The sequence below is a fragment of the Pieris napi genome, chromosome 17 (genome assembly GCF_905475465.1).
Source record: "Pieris napi chromosome 17, ilPieNapi1.2, whole genome shotgun sequence".
Lineage (NCBI taxonomy): Eukaryota > Metazoa > Arthropoda > Insecta > Lepidoptera > Pieridae > Pieris > Pieris napi.
The window spans coordinates 883,106-902,567 of NC_062250.1; the positions used below are offsets into that span (position 1 = coordinate 883,106).

Consider the following 19,462-nt stretch of genomic DNA (forward strand, 5'->3'; position numbering starts at 1 on the left):
GCCTATGACCAATTTTTTTTACTTTTTCAATACATTACATCGCACGTTTCTTTGAAACCTAAGCTTGTAGTCTATTTTATTAAGGTATTTTCACTTCACAGTGTTATATTGATTCATAATAATTATTCTCATTATATTATGAATATGTCATTAAAATTATTTATCATTTGATTTAATTCACTTGATGCCTACGTTTTTACTTCGATTAAAGTAATACGTTACGTTAATTTATTTAATTATGTTGAAAATGTTTGGGTTAATTATAATAATTTGAATACATTTATATTTGAAATCAATAATTTATAATATTTAGTATTTTGAGTGAGGGAACTTTTGCTTGTTTAAAAAAATGTGTTAAAAAGGAATTTCGTGTGACAATAAAGCATTTCTTTTTCATGAAAAGCATTTTCGTTTGTTTGTTGTAATGAAAAAAAAATACAGGTTATTAAAGTGTCCTAACATTGTTTCACAGATAAGATTTAAAAAAAGTATGAGCAACAACTAAAATAAAAATAAATACAATATTAGGCACTTTATATTACACATTCTATTCCCGCGAAATTTTCCCTCAAATCAATCGTTAAGAAAAAAATTGAAAGTGAAGGATGCAGGGTCATCGCATTGTGTCATCGGCGGTATTGAACCGTTAGTCACCGACGCTAGATGGATGATCCGGGGTAACTCAACCCGGGTTTGACCCGTTTCGTTTACATTTGTAAATGGATTTAAAATACGTACTCCGGCCGCCTCTCACTATTTTTCAAAACCTTCGGAATTTGACATTTCTTTTAATATAGCCAGAATTCAGTTCAAAATAAGGTGGCCCAAAGTGAATTCTTGAAGAAACATAATCGGTAGTGGATAACCATAACAAATAAATATTATCCATGTTTTACAATGAAAAGATAGCGTTAAATTATACTTATCATGAAAAAGCTAACAATGTTATACATATATGAATATTAAACTTATTGTATGTATATATTGAGGCGTGTTAATGTAAACAAATGTGAATCGATTAGTCCGCTATCTGTCAATATTGTAAAACCACACTTCGTGTAAATTCAGCACAATTTATTTACTCTTTAATGTAAATAATGTTTATTTGTGCAAATTTCCTTTGTAATGAATTGTTGAATTAAACTGTTTTATATTAAAATACTTAATTTATGGGATATAGATTTTATTGATTAACACTGTTATCATTTAAACAAACAGTTGTATTACAAATATATAATTGTACTTAGACCGTACTTAAAATTAATCTAAAAATTCATATAAAACTGCATATCGTGAACACACAGTCACCAGTGTTACACACCGCTTAAATTAATCTTTATGCAAAATCATATTATTAATCTTTATTTTAATCACAATCGTTTGTAGGGCGCGAAATTACATGTATAAATCAAAGTGACATTCGTTCATCGACCGGCGAACCCTCAGGAAACGCAAAGAAAGAAAACACCCTTGCTAATGCACAGCCTTATATCTATTTGGATACAAAGCGGCCCGAGTACACTTGACCCACGAATATTTCGGGTCACGGGTCTTCGAGACCCGAGCTCCTGAAGATGAACGTGCAAAATGGATAAATACGTGTTAAGATGTTTGGAAACATCGTAAAAGCTTTTATTATGTAAATCTCGATCTTTTTACGATTCAGTAATGAAAAATAGGAGTCTCTTATGTATTATGTGATGAAAACAAATATTGTTTCATTGCCTTAACTATTCACTTTACTAAATGTGTGGAAAAAGCTTGAATAAATACGTTAACAATAATTAAAAGGAAACCTAGTAAACGAACGCTTAATCAATGTAAACTGACAGCTCGCACCTGTCAACGTCACGTCAAGTCCCAGGGCGGCGCCATTTTATTTTAAAATGCAGATAACGAATCGGGGTGTAACGTGAGCCGTTCCCGAGGCGAAACTTGCTGATTTATTTCATACCCGATATGATTTTACCGCAATTGAGCACTCCCCCAACGTTTACCTACACCTAACCTCAAACTTATCAGCACCATGCGAAAATAAACCTTCCTTGCGTTTCATTATCGCTCATTTCAGCGCAAACTATTTTAACTCGGGGTCGTCGCACGTTATCTGCAGAAGGGTTCACGGCCAATTACGCTAAGAAAATGCGTGTTTTTTCAAGTCTTGAGTTCCCGGCGTGAATAGGCCTCTCAGTCGGTGTTAGGAGCTCTCCACTATCAAGTTGGCTGCATCGCTTGTTAGATGCACATCACTAAAGCGCGCCGAGTGTGTATAAATCCGCCATCTTTCACTTGACACTGACAGATTATGAAAATTCGTCCTATAGGCAATTTTCAGTTCACCAAGCAATTTTATTCAGAATGCATAAATGTTTTTATGTTATGTCTATACATACTTTATCCTTACCTGGTCCGTTTATCTCTCAACTAATCTCTCTCTTTAATCGGCAGCTAATGTCTGAGCGTCGTGGTCAGCAACGAAGCATCTAGAGCGACTATCTGTCTCCACCGGTCTCTGTCGAGCGCCTCTCTTATGGCAGTGTACAGTTTTGGATCGTTCACTGGATCGGTCCATCTGATTGGTGAACGGCCACGTGATCTTTTGCCTTCTGTGTTACCATTGCGCATTGTATGGCCGAAATAAGATACGATTCGCTGTAGACAAATGGTAGAAAGGCGAGTTCGTATGCGGAATGAATTTATTGGGCCATCAGCATACGTGTTGAATTATTATCTAAAAATATTGATTAGTTTAATATTGGTTAATTCATAGATAAAATGAAAAACCTTCAATAGAAACTGTGAACTAGATGTACTATAGCGATTATGTATTAAACGCTTAAGGTACGTCCATCATTCGTTAAATTTGGATGTATGCGAATCCCTTTTGCGGTTTAATCGTGTAAGCTGCCCCATTGCGTCCGGGGGCAAGGGGGTGGGGTGACCGATCATCAATCTCTATCAGCCGTCTCGGTTCGCCTGAAAAAAGTGAGAAAATATGACCAGATCCGTGGGAAATGTGACGTATGCTTTGAACAAATATGCATAGAACACTTTAGATGCTTTCTTTCGAGCTTTTTTATTATCTGAACGTTTCAACCCGTGCTTCTCTAACATATTCTTCTTGATACATATCATCGTGGCTTCACATTTACTGGTTTTTACGTTTATATTATATACACGTTTTTAATATTAACGTGCAGTACTAAACTTGAACTAGTTTAAGTAGTTATTTTAGCGTTGAATTTTAAAATTAAAATCTAGACCTATAAAAATCGAGAATTCTATTTGATATCGAAAGTATTTTTTGTGTTTCAGAGCAACGGAAATTTCGGTATAAATATTTTTTACTTTCAAAACCTTGATGTGCCAATTACGAACACAAAAATGTATGCAAATCCTTTTTTGAATGATACTTCGCTATATTTACAAACTATCTGACTCGGCTAACTTCGTTTCGCCTTACAGTTTAATAATATCGTTGTTACTTTAGTTAAACTTAATTTAGGATTTCATTATGGTAATAACAATAATTTTTGCAAAGACAGAAATGTTTTATAGCTTGCCATTGCGAAAGAAGAATGGCAGTTTTACACATTTGGCCTCTTCTCTCTAGCGCCAATATTGCAATACTGCATGTTAAAGCACTTTCTGATATACAACATCTCCTCATTCACCTCAAGATCGGAATTTCTTGAATTCACCACAAGAATTCGACGTAAAATGATGCGTATTTTGTCAACAGATAGCACCACAAGCTGTTTGCATTCGTAACATTAATTTACTTAATTATTGTTATTCGATAAATTATCCGATATTTTATTACTTATTCTGCTATAGTGAGGAAACCGGCTTGCCTTAGACACAAAAAGTCGATGGCGTGTGTCAGGTAGATTGACAAATGATCATGAAACTGATACATAAATCTGAGGCCTGAACCTAAAAAGGTTGTAGCGCCACTGATTTATATTATTTAAGTGAAAAAAATACTTTATATTCAATTACTACTATAACTAGTTTAAAAGTGTTAATTCTCTCGCCTTAGTATTTTATCAGCGTACAAATTAAGAACGAATTTGCAAAATCAATTACATAAAATATCTTCTCGTCTATCACAATTGAATTTAACAAGTTCCACCTGGAAATGCTGGAAAATGAAGCGTTAAATGGTTTTCACGAAGCGATACGACTCGACGATAATAGCTTTTAAAATACAAATTAACAAGAATAAATGCTGGTCTCTTTAGAATGCAAAGTATTTTCCAATGTGGCTTAAAACACTTATTTGATAAGATATATGAGGTATCACCATACATTATTACATGCTGAGAAGAACATCGATGTGTTGTGCTTAGGTCTTGGGTGTTTAAATATGTATTTATATGTCTATCTATCTATAATATGTATGTATATCCGTTGCCTAGTACCCAGAACACAAGCTTCACCAGCTTAGCATGGGACTAGGTCAATTGGTGTGAATTGTCTTTAAAAAAAACAAAACATTACAAAGGGAATATGCAGTTTACATCTTTATTTTTATTTGTTTTTAATTTTCTGTTTTAAATTATAAAAACACTAATAATATTTTCCAATAAACGACGACCCGAATAGTGTTATTTATCTCAGTACCTTTCTATGTGGTTCGATCCTATTATTTGAAATTGACCCGAGATCGTGAACAAAAATACTCCTGAATAATACCATTGTAATAGCTATCTTGATGAGGCCTCACAAATCGTGACGGCCACGTTCCGCGTCTCTCTTTGTCCTTCACGAGATTCTGAAGACAATTAAACGCCCATGTCTACCCATTTATTTGTTTCTATTTACGGTAAATAATAGTGTAAATAAAAATCGGTCTCTTTCTCAAAAAATTTAAGGTGGATAAGCTTTTTCTATTTGCTGGCAACTCTAAGGCTTTAAGGACACGCCAGGAAAGCTTTTTCTATTAAAAAAAATCGGGTTAGTTGGTAAAACCTCAGATGCTTTCCACCCTGTCGGATGGAGCAGCTGTCTTTTACCGGGTCATGAATAATTTAATTGTTACCTTCCCTTTCTCCTCTGGCTTAGTACAGTTGCAGATTAGGCAAAGAGAGCCGGAAAGACTTAGAAAGAGGTGAGTACGAGGCTCACGACCGAACGCGATGGAGACCTTTGCCCCATCTAGTCATTGACGTTGAAGAAGGAGCTTTTTATTATCAAACATTCAGTTAAATCAAAAAGCCTTTATTTTCTAACCTTTCAAGGTACCATTCTAGAATAAATGCCATCGTTTTTGAAACTGATACCAAATTGCTTAGCGGCGTTAAAATTACTCCAGGGATATTAATAGTTGTTTAAATGTAAAATTAGATAAGCGTACGGTTTATCTCACGTTAATTTGTTGTTTTAGTTAAACGATATGTAATATTCCAACTATTTCGTGTTTATAGATAAGCATGTTTCATTGTGGGTTAGGTAACTCTAAACATAGCCATTTTGGAAACATAGCCAAAACGAAAAGGAATCTTTCGTCTATAGTATTGTCTTTGATTAACATAACTCATAACATTAAAAGAAAAATGCTTCACGTCACCGTGACCACGCACGCTGTAAAGCACGCGAAACGTCGGATAAATTTAAAATTATGTCAAATAGTTGTAAATTTATAATAATACATAACTTTAATCCGGTAAAAAGCATTTTTCTTTTAATCTTTCGTCTATCTCATCTAAAAAAAAATCCGTAATATCTTTATCTGTTTCATGATCATTGGTTTATCTAATGGGCAAGTAAGTGAACAGTCTCCTGTGCCTGACACACGCCATATATATCTCCATCTACATATGTTAATAACTATATCTTGCTGACCGATTGCTACGCACTCGAATTACGTAAATAATATAATAAATACGTTAGAACAATATTAGGTCTTATATACAAGCTAATTTAAAGAATGTTATATAGGTCTGGTAACAGGAATTTTTCAATTTCAGCACCCCCATTGATCTAATGACAGCGATGTGTCCTCAAAATCTGGGGAATCAGTCACGTACCACATGCATTCTTGTCGCACTGTGTTCCCCACTCGTATATAGAACGTTATGTAGGGTAGAACACGTCATTTGTATGAGCTCATTCATTGTCGTCATTAAACTTTTATAGGTTTTAATTTATATTAACACCGGCTTGTACGCATAGCTAAGTTTAAGTAGCTGAAATTGTTTTACTAATCTACTAGACTTTTACATTCATTTTTTATTTATTAATTAGTTAGAATAGATAGATATACATATATATATATTTAAAATAGATGACAAATACGGTGAACATAAATATTACAAAACATTTAAAAATTCGTTCGATCGTTTATTGTGTTCGCGAAGAATTCTTTTAATTCACAAGATTAAAATAATATTTAATATAATTCACAGTGATTCTGCGGTTTTTTCCAATTATACACATCACTTTTATAGATAATTTGACTGCAGGCCGTGAACAAAATTCAAAGTCCCTTAGAAAATGTCTAAAAGTTACATGCCGAAGAATGTTATCGGTTTCGTGTACACAGAGCATCTATCACGGCACCTCGAAATTCGAATATCGGGAGATTCAATGAATGATAACAGTTAATAAGTGAGCCTCGCCCGAATTACAGCAATTAAATTAATGGACGTAAAGAATGTACACGATAGTAGAATTAGAATAAATAGACAGGATATTAAACACTGACGCAAAAAGAGGTAGAAGTGTAGACTTGTTTGAACCTTAAAAATAATGATTTGATGATTTTGATTGTGAAGCAGTTATTATTGTAAGAAAGCTGATGAGATGGTTCCTAGCTATGAAAGTTAGCATAATTTAAGAACTGTTACACACTTTTTTACATCTATAGCAAAAATATTACACGCTCTGAACATTCTGGCACCACTGAGCAACTCTGATGGAGCAAATTTTAACTCCTAACAGTTTGTATGTTGAATGGTCATGAAATTGTAAAATTCAATGGCCAAAGTAAATGTACGGTAACTAATATGTAAGATGAGTCCTTGCACCTATTATCACAATCTAAAGTTTAAATTGAGAGCCATGTTTCACTTACATAATATTCTCCCCTAGATAGAAACGGAACAAGTGTTATTGGACACTTACTAATGTTAAATACCCTTGTTAGTTATAAGTCTAGATCGTAATGTTAAATGATGTGTTCGGTGAAGAAAGAAGATGTAAAAAAAAATCTTAATATATCAACGTTTACGCTAACCAATAGATAAAAATAGAAGTTATATTATATGTTATCGAGTTTGCGGACGTCTTAAGGGGCGTATTGTTTTAACCATTACCAGATGTATAGTGTTACGTAACCCAAGTCGCGGCGGAAGCTTTTTTCTTTGAACACTAATGAAGGAACGCTCTTATAACGAGCACTTGCCTATCAATTCTTAATAATCCCTATAAAACTGTGCATTTTACAAAATCAATTATGATTGTATTTTATGAACCATAAAATACTTGATTTGTTTTGATATAAATAATTTCTTTAAGGTTGGAGTTATTTTGTAGTGTACACTTACTACGCAGTTAATTATCGGTTGCACTGTTTTCATAGATTAAAGAACGTAATACAAATATATTGACAGTGTGAGTGACAAATGACAATGACAGGAGAGCCATAGACAATATCAAATAATCGAGTTTATAGATATTTTATTATTTTATTAATGTAATCCATAAAATCTAGAATTCGTTTATTAAAACCTAAACATAACAATCAAATATACAGTATAGTTTATATCATAAAAGAAATATAAAAATAAAATAAAAATGTGTTTATTCATTTGACAACAATTCATTATAGATATAGATTTGGATTTGGATTCCATAGATTTGGAAACCCTTTTAAGTAAAAAAATACTTTTGTAAGGGTTTCCAGCTCCCAGTAAATTCCATAAAAATGTTTATATATTATTTAATTACATCTTTTGTTTTTAAATTATTTATGGTTTTTCAACTGTTTCCAACACGGCTGAGTTCATCAGTGAGTGTATGCATGTGAGTGAATGAGTAAATGTGTGGGTGCATGTGAGTGAGTGAGTGAATGAAATCTGTTACTACATATTAGGTCTTATATACTATCTTTGTTTTATTAGATAACTTTATTTCTTTAGATGTTCCGCGAACTTTTAGTGTAACAAGATCTTTGGAGAATAAAGTATCGAATAACTAAAAGAAAATATCTTGAAATGATAGAACTTGATAATAATCACTAACGAGCGTGCTTATAATAAACTTTTAACTATATTCGATTATATATTCGTGAGATTTAAAATATTAATTGTCCACAAAGTTTAGTTAATTGAATACAATATTTACATTAAACACCAACCATAATTTTCTTTATGGCGGCGGCAAGTATGCAAATTTAGGCTATCGCTGTTTACCTAGACAGTTTATTACCATAATAAACCATAAAAACCTAGGGTTCAGTGCAAGGTGCGTCCAGAGGATCTTAAATCACTATAAATTAATGCAACGTTGCCGTGACGTCTTGGAATCGTGTCCTTATCGTTAGCGGAAGTAACCCGGCCCCATTTAAAAACAAACTCTAACAGCTTCATCAAAAAGACCAACCTCCCTTATATAACCCTAGTACTGAATGCAAAGCACAAACGGATTTCAACTTTATATTTAAACACATATAGTGCAAATTGATTTGTCAAGGCAATCTAAAGGCTTCATGCGAATTTCCCGTAGTATTTTACGCAATCTTGATGAGATTATGCCACGTGTAACTACGCGCTTCATCGATTTTTTATTATGAAAATTTACCCGCTGTTCGTGTTAAAATTCTACGGATTTTCGTACGCAAAACGCCGATATTTAAAACTGCCCTAAGGCAACAGTGTTACGTCGACATAAATAAAGCCGAGTGTCCTTTAACGAAGGAGACGTTGATGTTAGTCCTAATAAAGAGCGTGCAGAGGAAAATGGACTTTAGCACTCGGTGTTAGAATTGAAAATGTGCATTTCAGCGTTAAGGCTTGCGTTTAGCGGTTGTGGTAGTGATATGGGTGGACTTCCTTTGTCTGGTAATCTTATCAGCCGCCAAGCGGTTGCTACTTGACATGATACATCGCCTACAGTATAGATTTACATGCGTCTGTACAAAGTTTACTTACGATAAACTGTTTTACTACAAACTTCGCTAAACGGCTAATGTTAGAGTTCAATATGTTTTGCATTTAAGTTCATTATTTATACAATATTTTTATTTTAACTATACAGTTTGACACATACAAAAATTAAAACCATAGAGTATAGTATGATGGGAAAAAACAATTAACAATTTTTGGTTAACAATGTCTTGATTGGTAGTTTGTTGTAAGTCGGAATAGCGTCCATATGATGGCCATTGGAATCTTTAATTATAATATGTATTAGGAGAAGAGGAATAATATTTTGAAATCATTGATAAGACGATATTTCTGTGAATTGATAACGTAAATATTTAAAAGGCCACCGGCCAAGAATCGATTAAGTTCAATGCCGTTTTTAGAACTACGCTGCGATTATTCTTTTCACAGATTTTCCGTGCCCTGTTTTGAGACAATGGGTTACTTGAAAATAATAGGAACCAGTGGTTACAGCGCTAATAACTCTTTTTCTCTAAATAAAACAAAAGATAAACTTTTAAGGATTCGGTTCTTAACATTTTCTTTTTTTTTCTATTTTAAATATATTTTTAGAATAAAGTCCGTAAATCTTATATCGTTGGAATGCGTCAATAAATGTATTAAGATTTTCAATAGTAAAATTTTCAAGAAAAGCTACTAGTATATTTGGTAAATAATTTCGTAATACTGCCAATGACATCCGATGGCGAACCTTAAGGAAATTATTTCCCGACTCTCGTCGAGATAAAAATATATCTTTAATGTAATCTGCGTTGATAAATTCATTTTGATGTTGTACAATCATTAATACTTAGTTAAAAATATATCTGTACAAGCGATGTTTTCCTGACTGCTTAACGATATGTTTTTGTGAAACTTTCAAATATCCACTGACGTTAAATTAAAAATGCCTTCACCATGTCCTTGTCAAACAAAATTATTAGGTCAGATGATGTCACAGAACTTTCAGATTGATAGCAACCATCATTAAGTTTCAACACCTCTGAAAAGTTCCCGATAATAATAGATTTGTTCCCGGCTCGATTGTTTCACGATGAATGGGAACTAATTAAAACGAAGTCAAGTCAGAGCAACTTTCTGATTGTTCCCAACTAAATCGCAGCGTCTCTCTCATATAAATATTGCACGCTCAGCCAAACTTTGATGCTAAATTTAAAATAGAAATTGGGGAGCTGTCGTACACTGCGGCATCAGAGATGTTTCTATCGCGTTTAATTTATCGTCGTTGTTTTAATCTATTCTCACGAGTCTTACGTTCTTTTACTTTTTAGGCCTGGCCATCACATTGCTGTATCATTTTCATTTGTTAATCAAGAAGGTGATCAGCCTTCTGTGCCTGACACACGCCGTCGACTTTTTGGGTCTAAGGCAAGCCGGTTTCCTCACGATGTTTTCCTTCACCGTTCAAGTTTATGTAAAATGCGCACATAGAAAGAAAGTCCATTGGTGCACAGCTTGGTATCGAACCTACGACCTCAGGGATGAGAGTCGCATGCTGAAGCCACTACGCCAATACTGCTCCATATACACTAAATTAGCATATCGATAAAAGTAAACTAAGACTTACTTAGGAGAGCATATGTTTTGTTATCTGGTTATAAAGCAAATATTGCGACTAAAGAGTTCCCTTCAAACCCATGCGTTCCATGCGAATGAACTATATAATCGATTATCAAGTTACTAACTGGCGCCGCAAAATGTGAAGTCAGATAGAACATACAGAAGCCACGGTATCGATTAAAGGGTTCAATTCTAAATTGCTGTTCCACAAACGAGCTTAAGATTGCCGGCACGTGTCGTGAGATTGCCTAAATGTATCCAGTTTCCATCGCTATGTCTCATACATCAACGTCCGCTGTTATGAAACAACTTGAAAGAGATATATGCCTGACAGGTTAACTGAGTCTGAATATATTTTACTGTTCGGCCTAACGACCTAAATATAGCTGAGACTCTAATGTGCAAGCGAGCACTTAACTTGATTGTGTTCTGCATCATATCGTACGGATTTCTCGCGGTAAATGAGCTGCCATTGTCTTCGCTTACGATTAATTACGCCACTAACTTGAAATGTGTTTTCCTTGAAAAGTGTATTTTTAAAATAAGTACACACATGCCTTTTACATATGTATATTCAATGTATAGTTTCTCGCTTCAACGTTTTCCCTTCGATACGAAATCACGTTTGATCTGAATGAGCTCCGCAAATGACCCGAAACACACCCCCTTTATCTTCCAATAAGTAAGCAGGTTTAGCGTTTCCGTACAGGAAAAAGTTACGCAAGAACGTATAGCAGATGGCTTGAAAAATATAAAAGCGAACGATCCGTAATACAGATAGTGTTCAGTTTTATGAATACCCCTTAGTAAACGAACGGTAGAATGGAAAGTCTGGCGAAATAAACTATTTGTATGTAAACAATCGGAAAAAATGTTGGCATTTCTAAAATCAAAGAGGCTCGCTCGACCGACAAATCCCAATGCGACGTTCTAAATCGTGTTCCCTTTAAAGTTGAGGCGATTCGGTTAACGAGTGTCGAATTCCCGTGCTCCTGGGCCCTCTAAAGAAACGAAGTGTCCCCGGGAGCCGAGAGGTGGCTCGGTAATTACCCACCATTACAGACAAAAGACACGATTCGACCGATTACCATAATTCCCGTTCCCCAAGACGAGATATAAATGAGCCGCATTTTGTACTAGAACGTCGACTGACATGTGTATTAATGGCTATACTTGTCCTCCCAAATTAGGTTAGGGAGGTGATTTAGTTTTTCATTGGCCACTGGGTGGGATGAATACTTAGTTACTATTACAGTTTGAACTCCAAAGGGCTTTAAGATAGATTGCCTCTCTCGATCTGGGCTTAGGATACTTATTGTATATTAACAAGATTGCGCCTATAAATCTTTGTTGAATAGAATGTTAATATGGAAGCCGTATACCGCTCGCGTAATAAAAGGAGAATATTTTCTTTGGGTTCTGAGTAAATTCATTACCTCTAATTACAACGTACCGAACGGCTCAAAAGGATCGGGCTTCAAAGGACTGTCGCATTGTAGCTTTCTTTTCGCGTCGCGGGAAACGATCGCTGAAAAAAACACAAAAACCCTTTTAAAATTAATTGAGTTTTCTTACAGCTACATCGGCCGCTACAATCAATTAATTAACGCTCGAAGGAATCTTTAAAATTTGTCGAGGATCAAAAGTTGTTCGGGGGTCGTGGGGAGGGGCAGATAATGCTTCGATTTTCCATTAACTTATATTAGCGATGGGAAGGCCGCGCCTCGCTCCAGATACCTCCCGATCTAATATATCTCCTTTATTAACTAACTGCCGAAACACGCGATCTTTGATCCATTTCGGAGACCTAAACGTTATTTGTTTGCGGCCGATCGCAAGAATTCGAACCTAATTGAATTACGACATGCTAATTTTGCGGTCAAAACCAATTTGGACCAGCCTTGTCCAATAATGTATAATTAATTAACAGGACATTGTCAATTATTGGCCTACTGTGCAATGGCGTATAATTTAATCTAGTGTTATTACACAAATTTCTAGCTAAATTATAATATGAATCATATTTCTACAAGCATTGATTTTGTTGATAAAATTTATATATTTCTTCATAAAAATACATACATTATCCTTAAAGTACTAAGCTAAAAAATAATATAATTAAATAAATAATATACACTATTGCTACTGTGATCGCACTCTGCGAACATATAAATATGTCGATAGTGTCGGAGACAGTATTATGTAAGCATATGTCTTTGTTAACGGGGATCTATGCAACAGACTGATTCTGGCTTTGGTATCTTACTTACAACAAAATGTACAACATTGAGGCATGCATGCGTTGCTCTTTTTTTTATTAAGAAAGGATTAGTTCAATTTAAGATTCTAAATTCCTTTTATTTCACAGATTTTTCTATATATTTACATTATCCTTTCATTGTCACCAGGTTGTCTTCTAGAAGGGTCTCGGCCCCCTCCCGATGTGCCGCCCCGCAATCCGACAATGTCCCGTCTGAACGGGAGAATTACCGGAAACCCCGCGGACCTTGGTGACTTCGAGCCATCGTGTCTCGTGCGAACTCCTTCAGGAAACTTTTACGTGCCTTCGGGTGAACTCAATACCTGTACGTATCTCTTTCTATTAATATCTCTAAGATTCATAATAATCTGAGGTCGTTTCATTGTTGATTGTTGGCATTTAATATTCAAATAAATTATCCTTATATAGTATCTACGATATATTTTTATCAACAATCAATCTGGAACTGTTTAGGAAAAACACCTTTTGTATGGCAATTAAGGTTTACAATAATTTACCAAAAGAATTAAAAAAAGATCGCCCGACTAGAGTCTTGAAAAAGCGACTTACTTTTGGAAAAAATGTGCTATTCAATAAATTATTATTTGCGTGAGACACTGTGTTTGATATAAATTTAATAAAGTAAGATATGATATGTACGATACAAATAAATCAAATAATATAAGAACTGACCAATTCATATGACTAATAATGTTAAATGTAAAACAAACTTACGATTGTAACACCTTACACATTTTTGTACCATATTCTTGCAATAAATAAATTATTATTATTATTATCAGATTATATACATAATTAAGTTTTAATGTATTTTATGTGATGTATGAGAGTGATATGTTAATGAAGATCCATTTTTCTCAGGGGACATTCAAAAGAATCCGTCTATGGACTACAAATCGAATTCTTCGTGTAGTAGTCCAGGAAAACAAGAAAAAGGAACGTTAGAAAGAATGGACAGGAGCGACAGGCATCCAGCCTTTGGCGTGCCTGTGCCTGTGCTTCCCGTCAGGAACAACTTGAGGGCGACCCACTTCCCCCCAGCCGCTTCGCGGTTTCATTTCAGAAAGGGCCTGTCCTCGAGATGTTCTTGGAAATGTACTGCCATAGTGTTTATAGTATTATTCGTTCTACTATTATCTATCGCTTCTTATATGTCAGGTTAGTAATCCTATAAATTAATTTAAAATGTATTACATTGTATGTTATGATGTTTAATAATGAGAGGTATCTGTTACAGCCTCTTATTTTACGGACAATTGGTCATATGAGAATGCGAAGCCTTGTTCGGTTATAGTTGGAGATGTAGATAAATTTCAAGCGTCAAAAGCCACTACGCTTGAATCAAGTAATAAATCATTGCCACGACAGCACCAGAGTTCAACATCTTCTACCTCAGGTAAAGAAGGCGGCCTTTCGCGCGCTCGTAGAAGTGTAGACGAGCATGCTTCTTTATCTTCTGTTTCTGCTACGGATTCTTCCACTGTAGATATGATGCATGAACTAATCACTTCTCCCTCTATGACCACTGGTAGCTTAGTGCATGGTGTGTCATCAGAAGTAAGTACGGAATCTCAAGACGCCGCTTTTAATGCTTCTGTATTTAGTACTACGGGCGATCTGGGGCTCAATGTTAATGTAACTAATACAACGACGCTTAATGTAATAAAACCTGAAATCACAAGCACAACTAAGAATATATTATCTAAAATTGTCACTAACAAGTCGGAGAACATGGTACAACCACCTGAAGCTACAAAACTTGACAAAGAAGAAATAGCTTACTACCCAGAAGAGATGCAAAGTGATGCATACCCCTCGATCTACTCATACGGTGTTCAAAAGCTTCAATACCTAAAATTACTAACAAGATTGAATGAAGTCAACGAAGAATTGCACATTTTCTCAAATGATACTGAAGAAATACTTGAAAAACCTGAAAAGTATCACTACGACAATAAAGCACCAAAAATGACATCACTTTCACCAGAACGCACAAATAAACCTACCAACCAACTAACAACCAACTCTCCAATGTTGTTAACTAGCAAAAAAAGTGTGACGGACTCTAATGTTTTTACAACTCATAGTGATAAAATACCGCCTAATTCTGATGCATTATTAACAGTTACTACCCAGAGCACATCTTCTACTAGTGTGAATAATACAAAAGCTTCCTCAACTACCTCCAGTACAGAAAAATCCACAGCAAATGATGCTACTGAACCTAAAACTTCAGATACATCTGTAAATACAAAGCATGTTTTGATTAATTTAACCATATCCTCTGATGATGCAGACAATTCATACAAACCTCTTTATTCCTTAACGTTCACAGTCCCAACAGCTGGTGATACGAATGAAATTCCTACAGTCAAAATTACACCAATGGACTTAGAACCTACAGCACCAACTAATTTCAACAAGCCTGTGATAATTGAGAACCCGAAAACAGCAACTAAAGCTGATGATTGGGGAGGTAGTTGCGAGTGTTCTTGTCCAATATGTGAGAGTAGCTTATCTGCTGAAGACTTTTATGATGAGGGAATAGACAAGACAACGCCCACTAACAGAGATCAAACAGATTTTTCTACAGATTCTACGGAAAAAGATTATGTCACCACAGAGACAATAGAAACCCAATATACAACAGATAAAGATTATTCAACTGAAAATCTAACAACTATTATAACGACGGAACCTACACCAGGTGAAGTGCTCACGACAGAAGACATAATAAATACAAGTAGTGACGAAACTATAACAGAATATGACACTATTTCAACCACTGAAGTGCCTCTTTCATGCGTCTGTCCAAAGGTTATGCCTCCACCAATCTTAGTATTGGAAGGTGAGGTATTAAAATTGCGTCCTTCTGATAACTCAACTAACATTCATAGAAACCATCTATGGGGTGACGATCTAACAAACTAAATCGCATGATAACAGCCGTAATAGCATAGGAATTAGATTAATATTTTGCATGAATCTTTTTTCTACCAAAAGCATCGGGTATATTTCATTCAAATTCCATCACATTGCATGGTTTTGTATTCAAGCGCCCTCGAACCGACAATAACTTTATATTCACGTTATAGGTGCGCGAACGTTCCCAATGCAGACCTTCCCTCCTGACGGAACGACATTCAAACAAATTACTTTAGGTGAAAAATTATCAAAAGAAATCCCTCCATATAGCTACTGGAATATGCAGTTCTATCAGTCGGAAGCCTCTTATGTGAAATTCGACTACATGATACCGAGGGGAGCGTCGATAGGTGTGTACGCGAGGCGGAACGCTCTACCGACACATACACAGTATCACTTTTTGGAAGTTCTAAGCGGATTTAAGGCTAGAACTACGAGAGCATCACACGTAAGTACTATCTGTAATCTAACACTTCAACTTTGAATTGAAATTCAATTCGAACAAAGCTCTGGCTTTAAACTCTTGTCTGGTATATTCACTCCGTTGTTTTTGTGCAAGATAATTGGTTACTTTTTGTTAGATTAATCGCCACGTCATTTTATAAAAATAAATCAGTGGCGCTACAACCTTTTTAGGTCTAGGCCTCAGATTTCTGAATCTATTTCATGATCATTTGACAATCTAATAGGCAAGTAGGTGATCAGTGTGCCTGACAAACGCCGTCGACTTTTTGGGTCAAAGGCAAAAGACTCATGACGTTTTACTTCACCGTTCGAGCGAATGTTAAATGCGCACAAAGAAAGAAAGTCCATTGGTGCACAACTGAGGATCGAACGTACAACCTCAGGGATGAGAGTGGCACGCTGAAGCCACTAGGCCAACACTGCTCTATTTTTGTGAATCACAGTGAAACTTTTTATGGATATGTCAAATGTGTTTAATTTATGTTTTACTTTTATTTTATTTTTACTGTATAGTGATGTATCTGTTTAGTTTCCTTAATAAATAAATAAATACAATATAATGGGTATAATTTAAAAAAAAATATCATGATGATTTGTCAATATTTTTCAGCCGTCGATAAGGAAAGAAGTCACACATTACATGGAACAAGGACATTGGTTTCTCTCTCTTTACAACGACGATGGAGATCCACAAGAGATTTCGTTTATCGCAGTGTTAGCTGACTATCTTACTCACAGCTGTCCAAATGGCTGCTCAGGAAAAGGTGAATGCCTGATGGGACATTGCCAATGTCAGCCTGGCTTTGGTGGGGATGATTGTAGCGAAAGTAAGTATCCAACAAACATACAATCAACATACACTCTTATAAGATAAAGATTAATCTAAAACGTAACATCTAATATATAAAATTCTTGTGTCACTGTTCATTCCCGTACTCCTCCGAAACGGCTCGACCGATTCTTAAAAAAGATTTATATGTATAAATACTGAATATGTATTCAGTAAGTTTGAGAATCTTTAAAGTTTATGATACAACATACAAAAATACATACAACTCTTAATTTTCATCTACCCTCCAAGATCAACCCCTATTTTTATTTGTTAATTAAAATCTTATGACATGAACTCTGAGGTTTATATAGACAAAAATCACAGAAAAACCTAAAAAGTTTTCAGTCCGGAATACCGAACAGTCTCTGTTAGCATAGCAAGATGTTCCATGTTGGTATGTACTAAAAATATAGGCTAGCCATTAAGGAGAAAAGAAAGTTCGCGGGGGCAGCTAGTAACCTATAATAATTTACTATCCGTTTACGTCAAATTTTTTTTTCATTTTGATCGATTTTGAAGACAGCATAATATTATTTTCCAGGTGTATGCCCTGTTTTGTGTAGCCAACGCGGTGAATACATCAATGGAGAGTGTCAATGCAACCCCGGATGGAAAGGCAAGGAGTGTTCCCTACGACACGATGAGTGCGAGGTCCCTGACTGCAATGGTCACGGACACTGTGTCAATGGAAAATGCTCATGTGTCAGAGGATACAAGGGGAAATTCTGTGCGGAAGTGGACTGCCCGCATCCGACATGCTCCAGCCACGGGTTCTGTATTGAAGGATCTTGTGTATGCAAGAAAGGATGGAAGGGTTTGGATTGCGCCACAATGGACAAGGATGCGCTGCAGTGCCTCCCTGATTGTTCGGGACATGGGACGTTTGATGTGGACACACAAACTTGCTCCTGTCACGCGAGATGGTCGGGCGACGACTGTTCCAAAGGTAATTTATCTTCATCACAAAAATTCTCACCCATGTAACAATTACAGTGCCAAGAAATGTTTCGTGTAATGCTTTAATCATCAAGTAATTTTCAGCATACGAAAACTATGTCCAAAACTTCACATGTAATTCTTAGAAGCAAGCACAGCGAGAAATATTCAAACTCAAAATAGCTTTATTCATATAGGTAACCAAGTACACTTATGAACGTCAACAGAAACGATGTTAAATTGATTTTAAATTTACATTTACTACCAGGTCGCAAGTCAAGGGCGTAGAGCGCGCAAACAGAACTGGCAAGAACTTTCCGCCACTAATCGCCAAGTTTTGAGTCATACAAATTGTTTATTTTATTTATTGAACTGGAGCAAATCGTCAAATTTATAAAAAAGCTTTATTCCGATCTTCAATCTAGACCTTTCATATCTGCATCATCCACTACCAAACATTAGTAGCGGCTAATAATAATTTATTAACATGCTAATAGTAACCTAAATCCTTCACGATCATGACTGCTAATCTAATGGCTGCAGCGATACGATTAATACGTAATACGGCAATTATGACCGGTATTAGATGAATTGCTATTGGTAATGTATTAAATATAACTAAGACTTATATGATTTATATTAATATTCTTTAAACTACGAATTTTACAAAGTCCAATATTGAATATTTAATATTGTTTTACTATGTCAAAATTAATGTTAAAAAACGTTTTGCAAGGGTTAGCTCTTCTTTCACAGTCACTTTGTATAAAAAGTATCTGCATTTTACGGACTATAAATTCCAACTACAAACGTTTTTGTTCTAGCTGTAAATTTTTATAATAAATCTTAGCAATATATATATATATGTAAATACTTATCGCATGTAGATATCTATAATTTACATAAATTTGTAACAAAAACACTTTTGAATAAAGTTTTTTCGCCTAACCGTTCTATGTCGACCGTTGACATAATAATTGTTAAATATATGTCCATTAATTGAGGTGAGGCTTTTAGAAAACACCTACGATTTTACGTAAACTATTTAGCAGTAAGTAAATGCCACTTTCGCTTACCACCTACAATTGCGATAACTCGTTAGGATTTCTGAAAATACACCGAAATTTGTGTATGAGTTTTTGACTTGTGTGCCAGTTTTTTTTATTTGGTTGAACTTTAAGTCAAGATAATTCTTAGTATCATACGACACATGTATCCACAGTTTACAAATATTTAAAGAAGAAAGCCTAAATTAACAAATATCAGGAAAAAAAAGTATTTTAACTCTAGTTA

The 19,462-nt window shown here is 35.1% G+C and overlaps 1 protein-coding gene across 6 annotated transcripts in view; it reads left to right on the plus strand.

Annotated features, from left to right (window-relative positions):
• LOC125057859 (teneurin-m) overlaps nucleotides 1-19,462 on the plus strand; it is a 231,422-nt gene that overhangs the window by 196,236 nt on the left and 15,724 nt on the right. For 4 of the 6 annotated variants that reach the window (XM_047661780.1, XM_047661781.1, XM_047661782.1 and 1 more), the window contains 6 exons: nucleotides 13,139-13,315; nucleotides 13,873-14,169; nucleotides 14,249-15,859; nucleotides 16,107-16,384; nucleotides 17,012-17,228; nucleotides 17,775-18,179. In XM_047661780.1, the coding sequence (XP_047517736.1) occupies nucleotides 13,139-13,315; nucleotides 13,873-14,169; nucleotides 14,249-15,859; nucleotides 16,107-16,384; nucleotides 17,012-17,228; nucleotides 17,775-18,179 (2,985 nt within the window). The remainder of the gene's footprint in view (nucleotides 1-13,138; nucleotides 13,316-13,872; nucleotides 14,170-14,248; nucleotides 15,860-16,106; nucleotides 16,385-17,011; nucleotides 17,229-17,774; nucleotides 18,180-19,462) is intronic. The other 2 variants (XM_047661784.1, XM_047661785.1) reach the window with 2 other exon arrangements.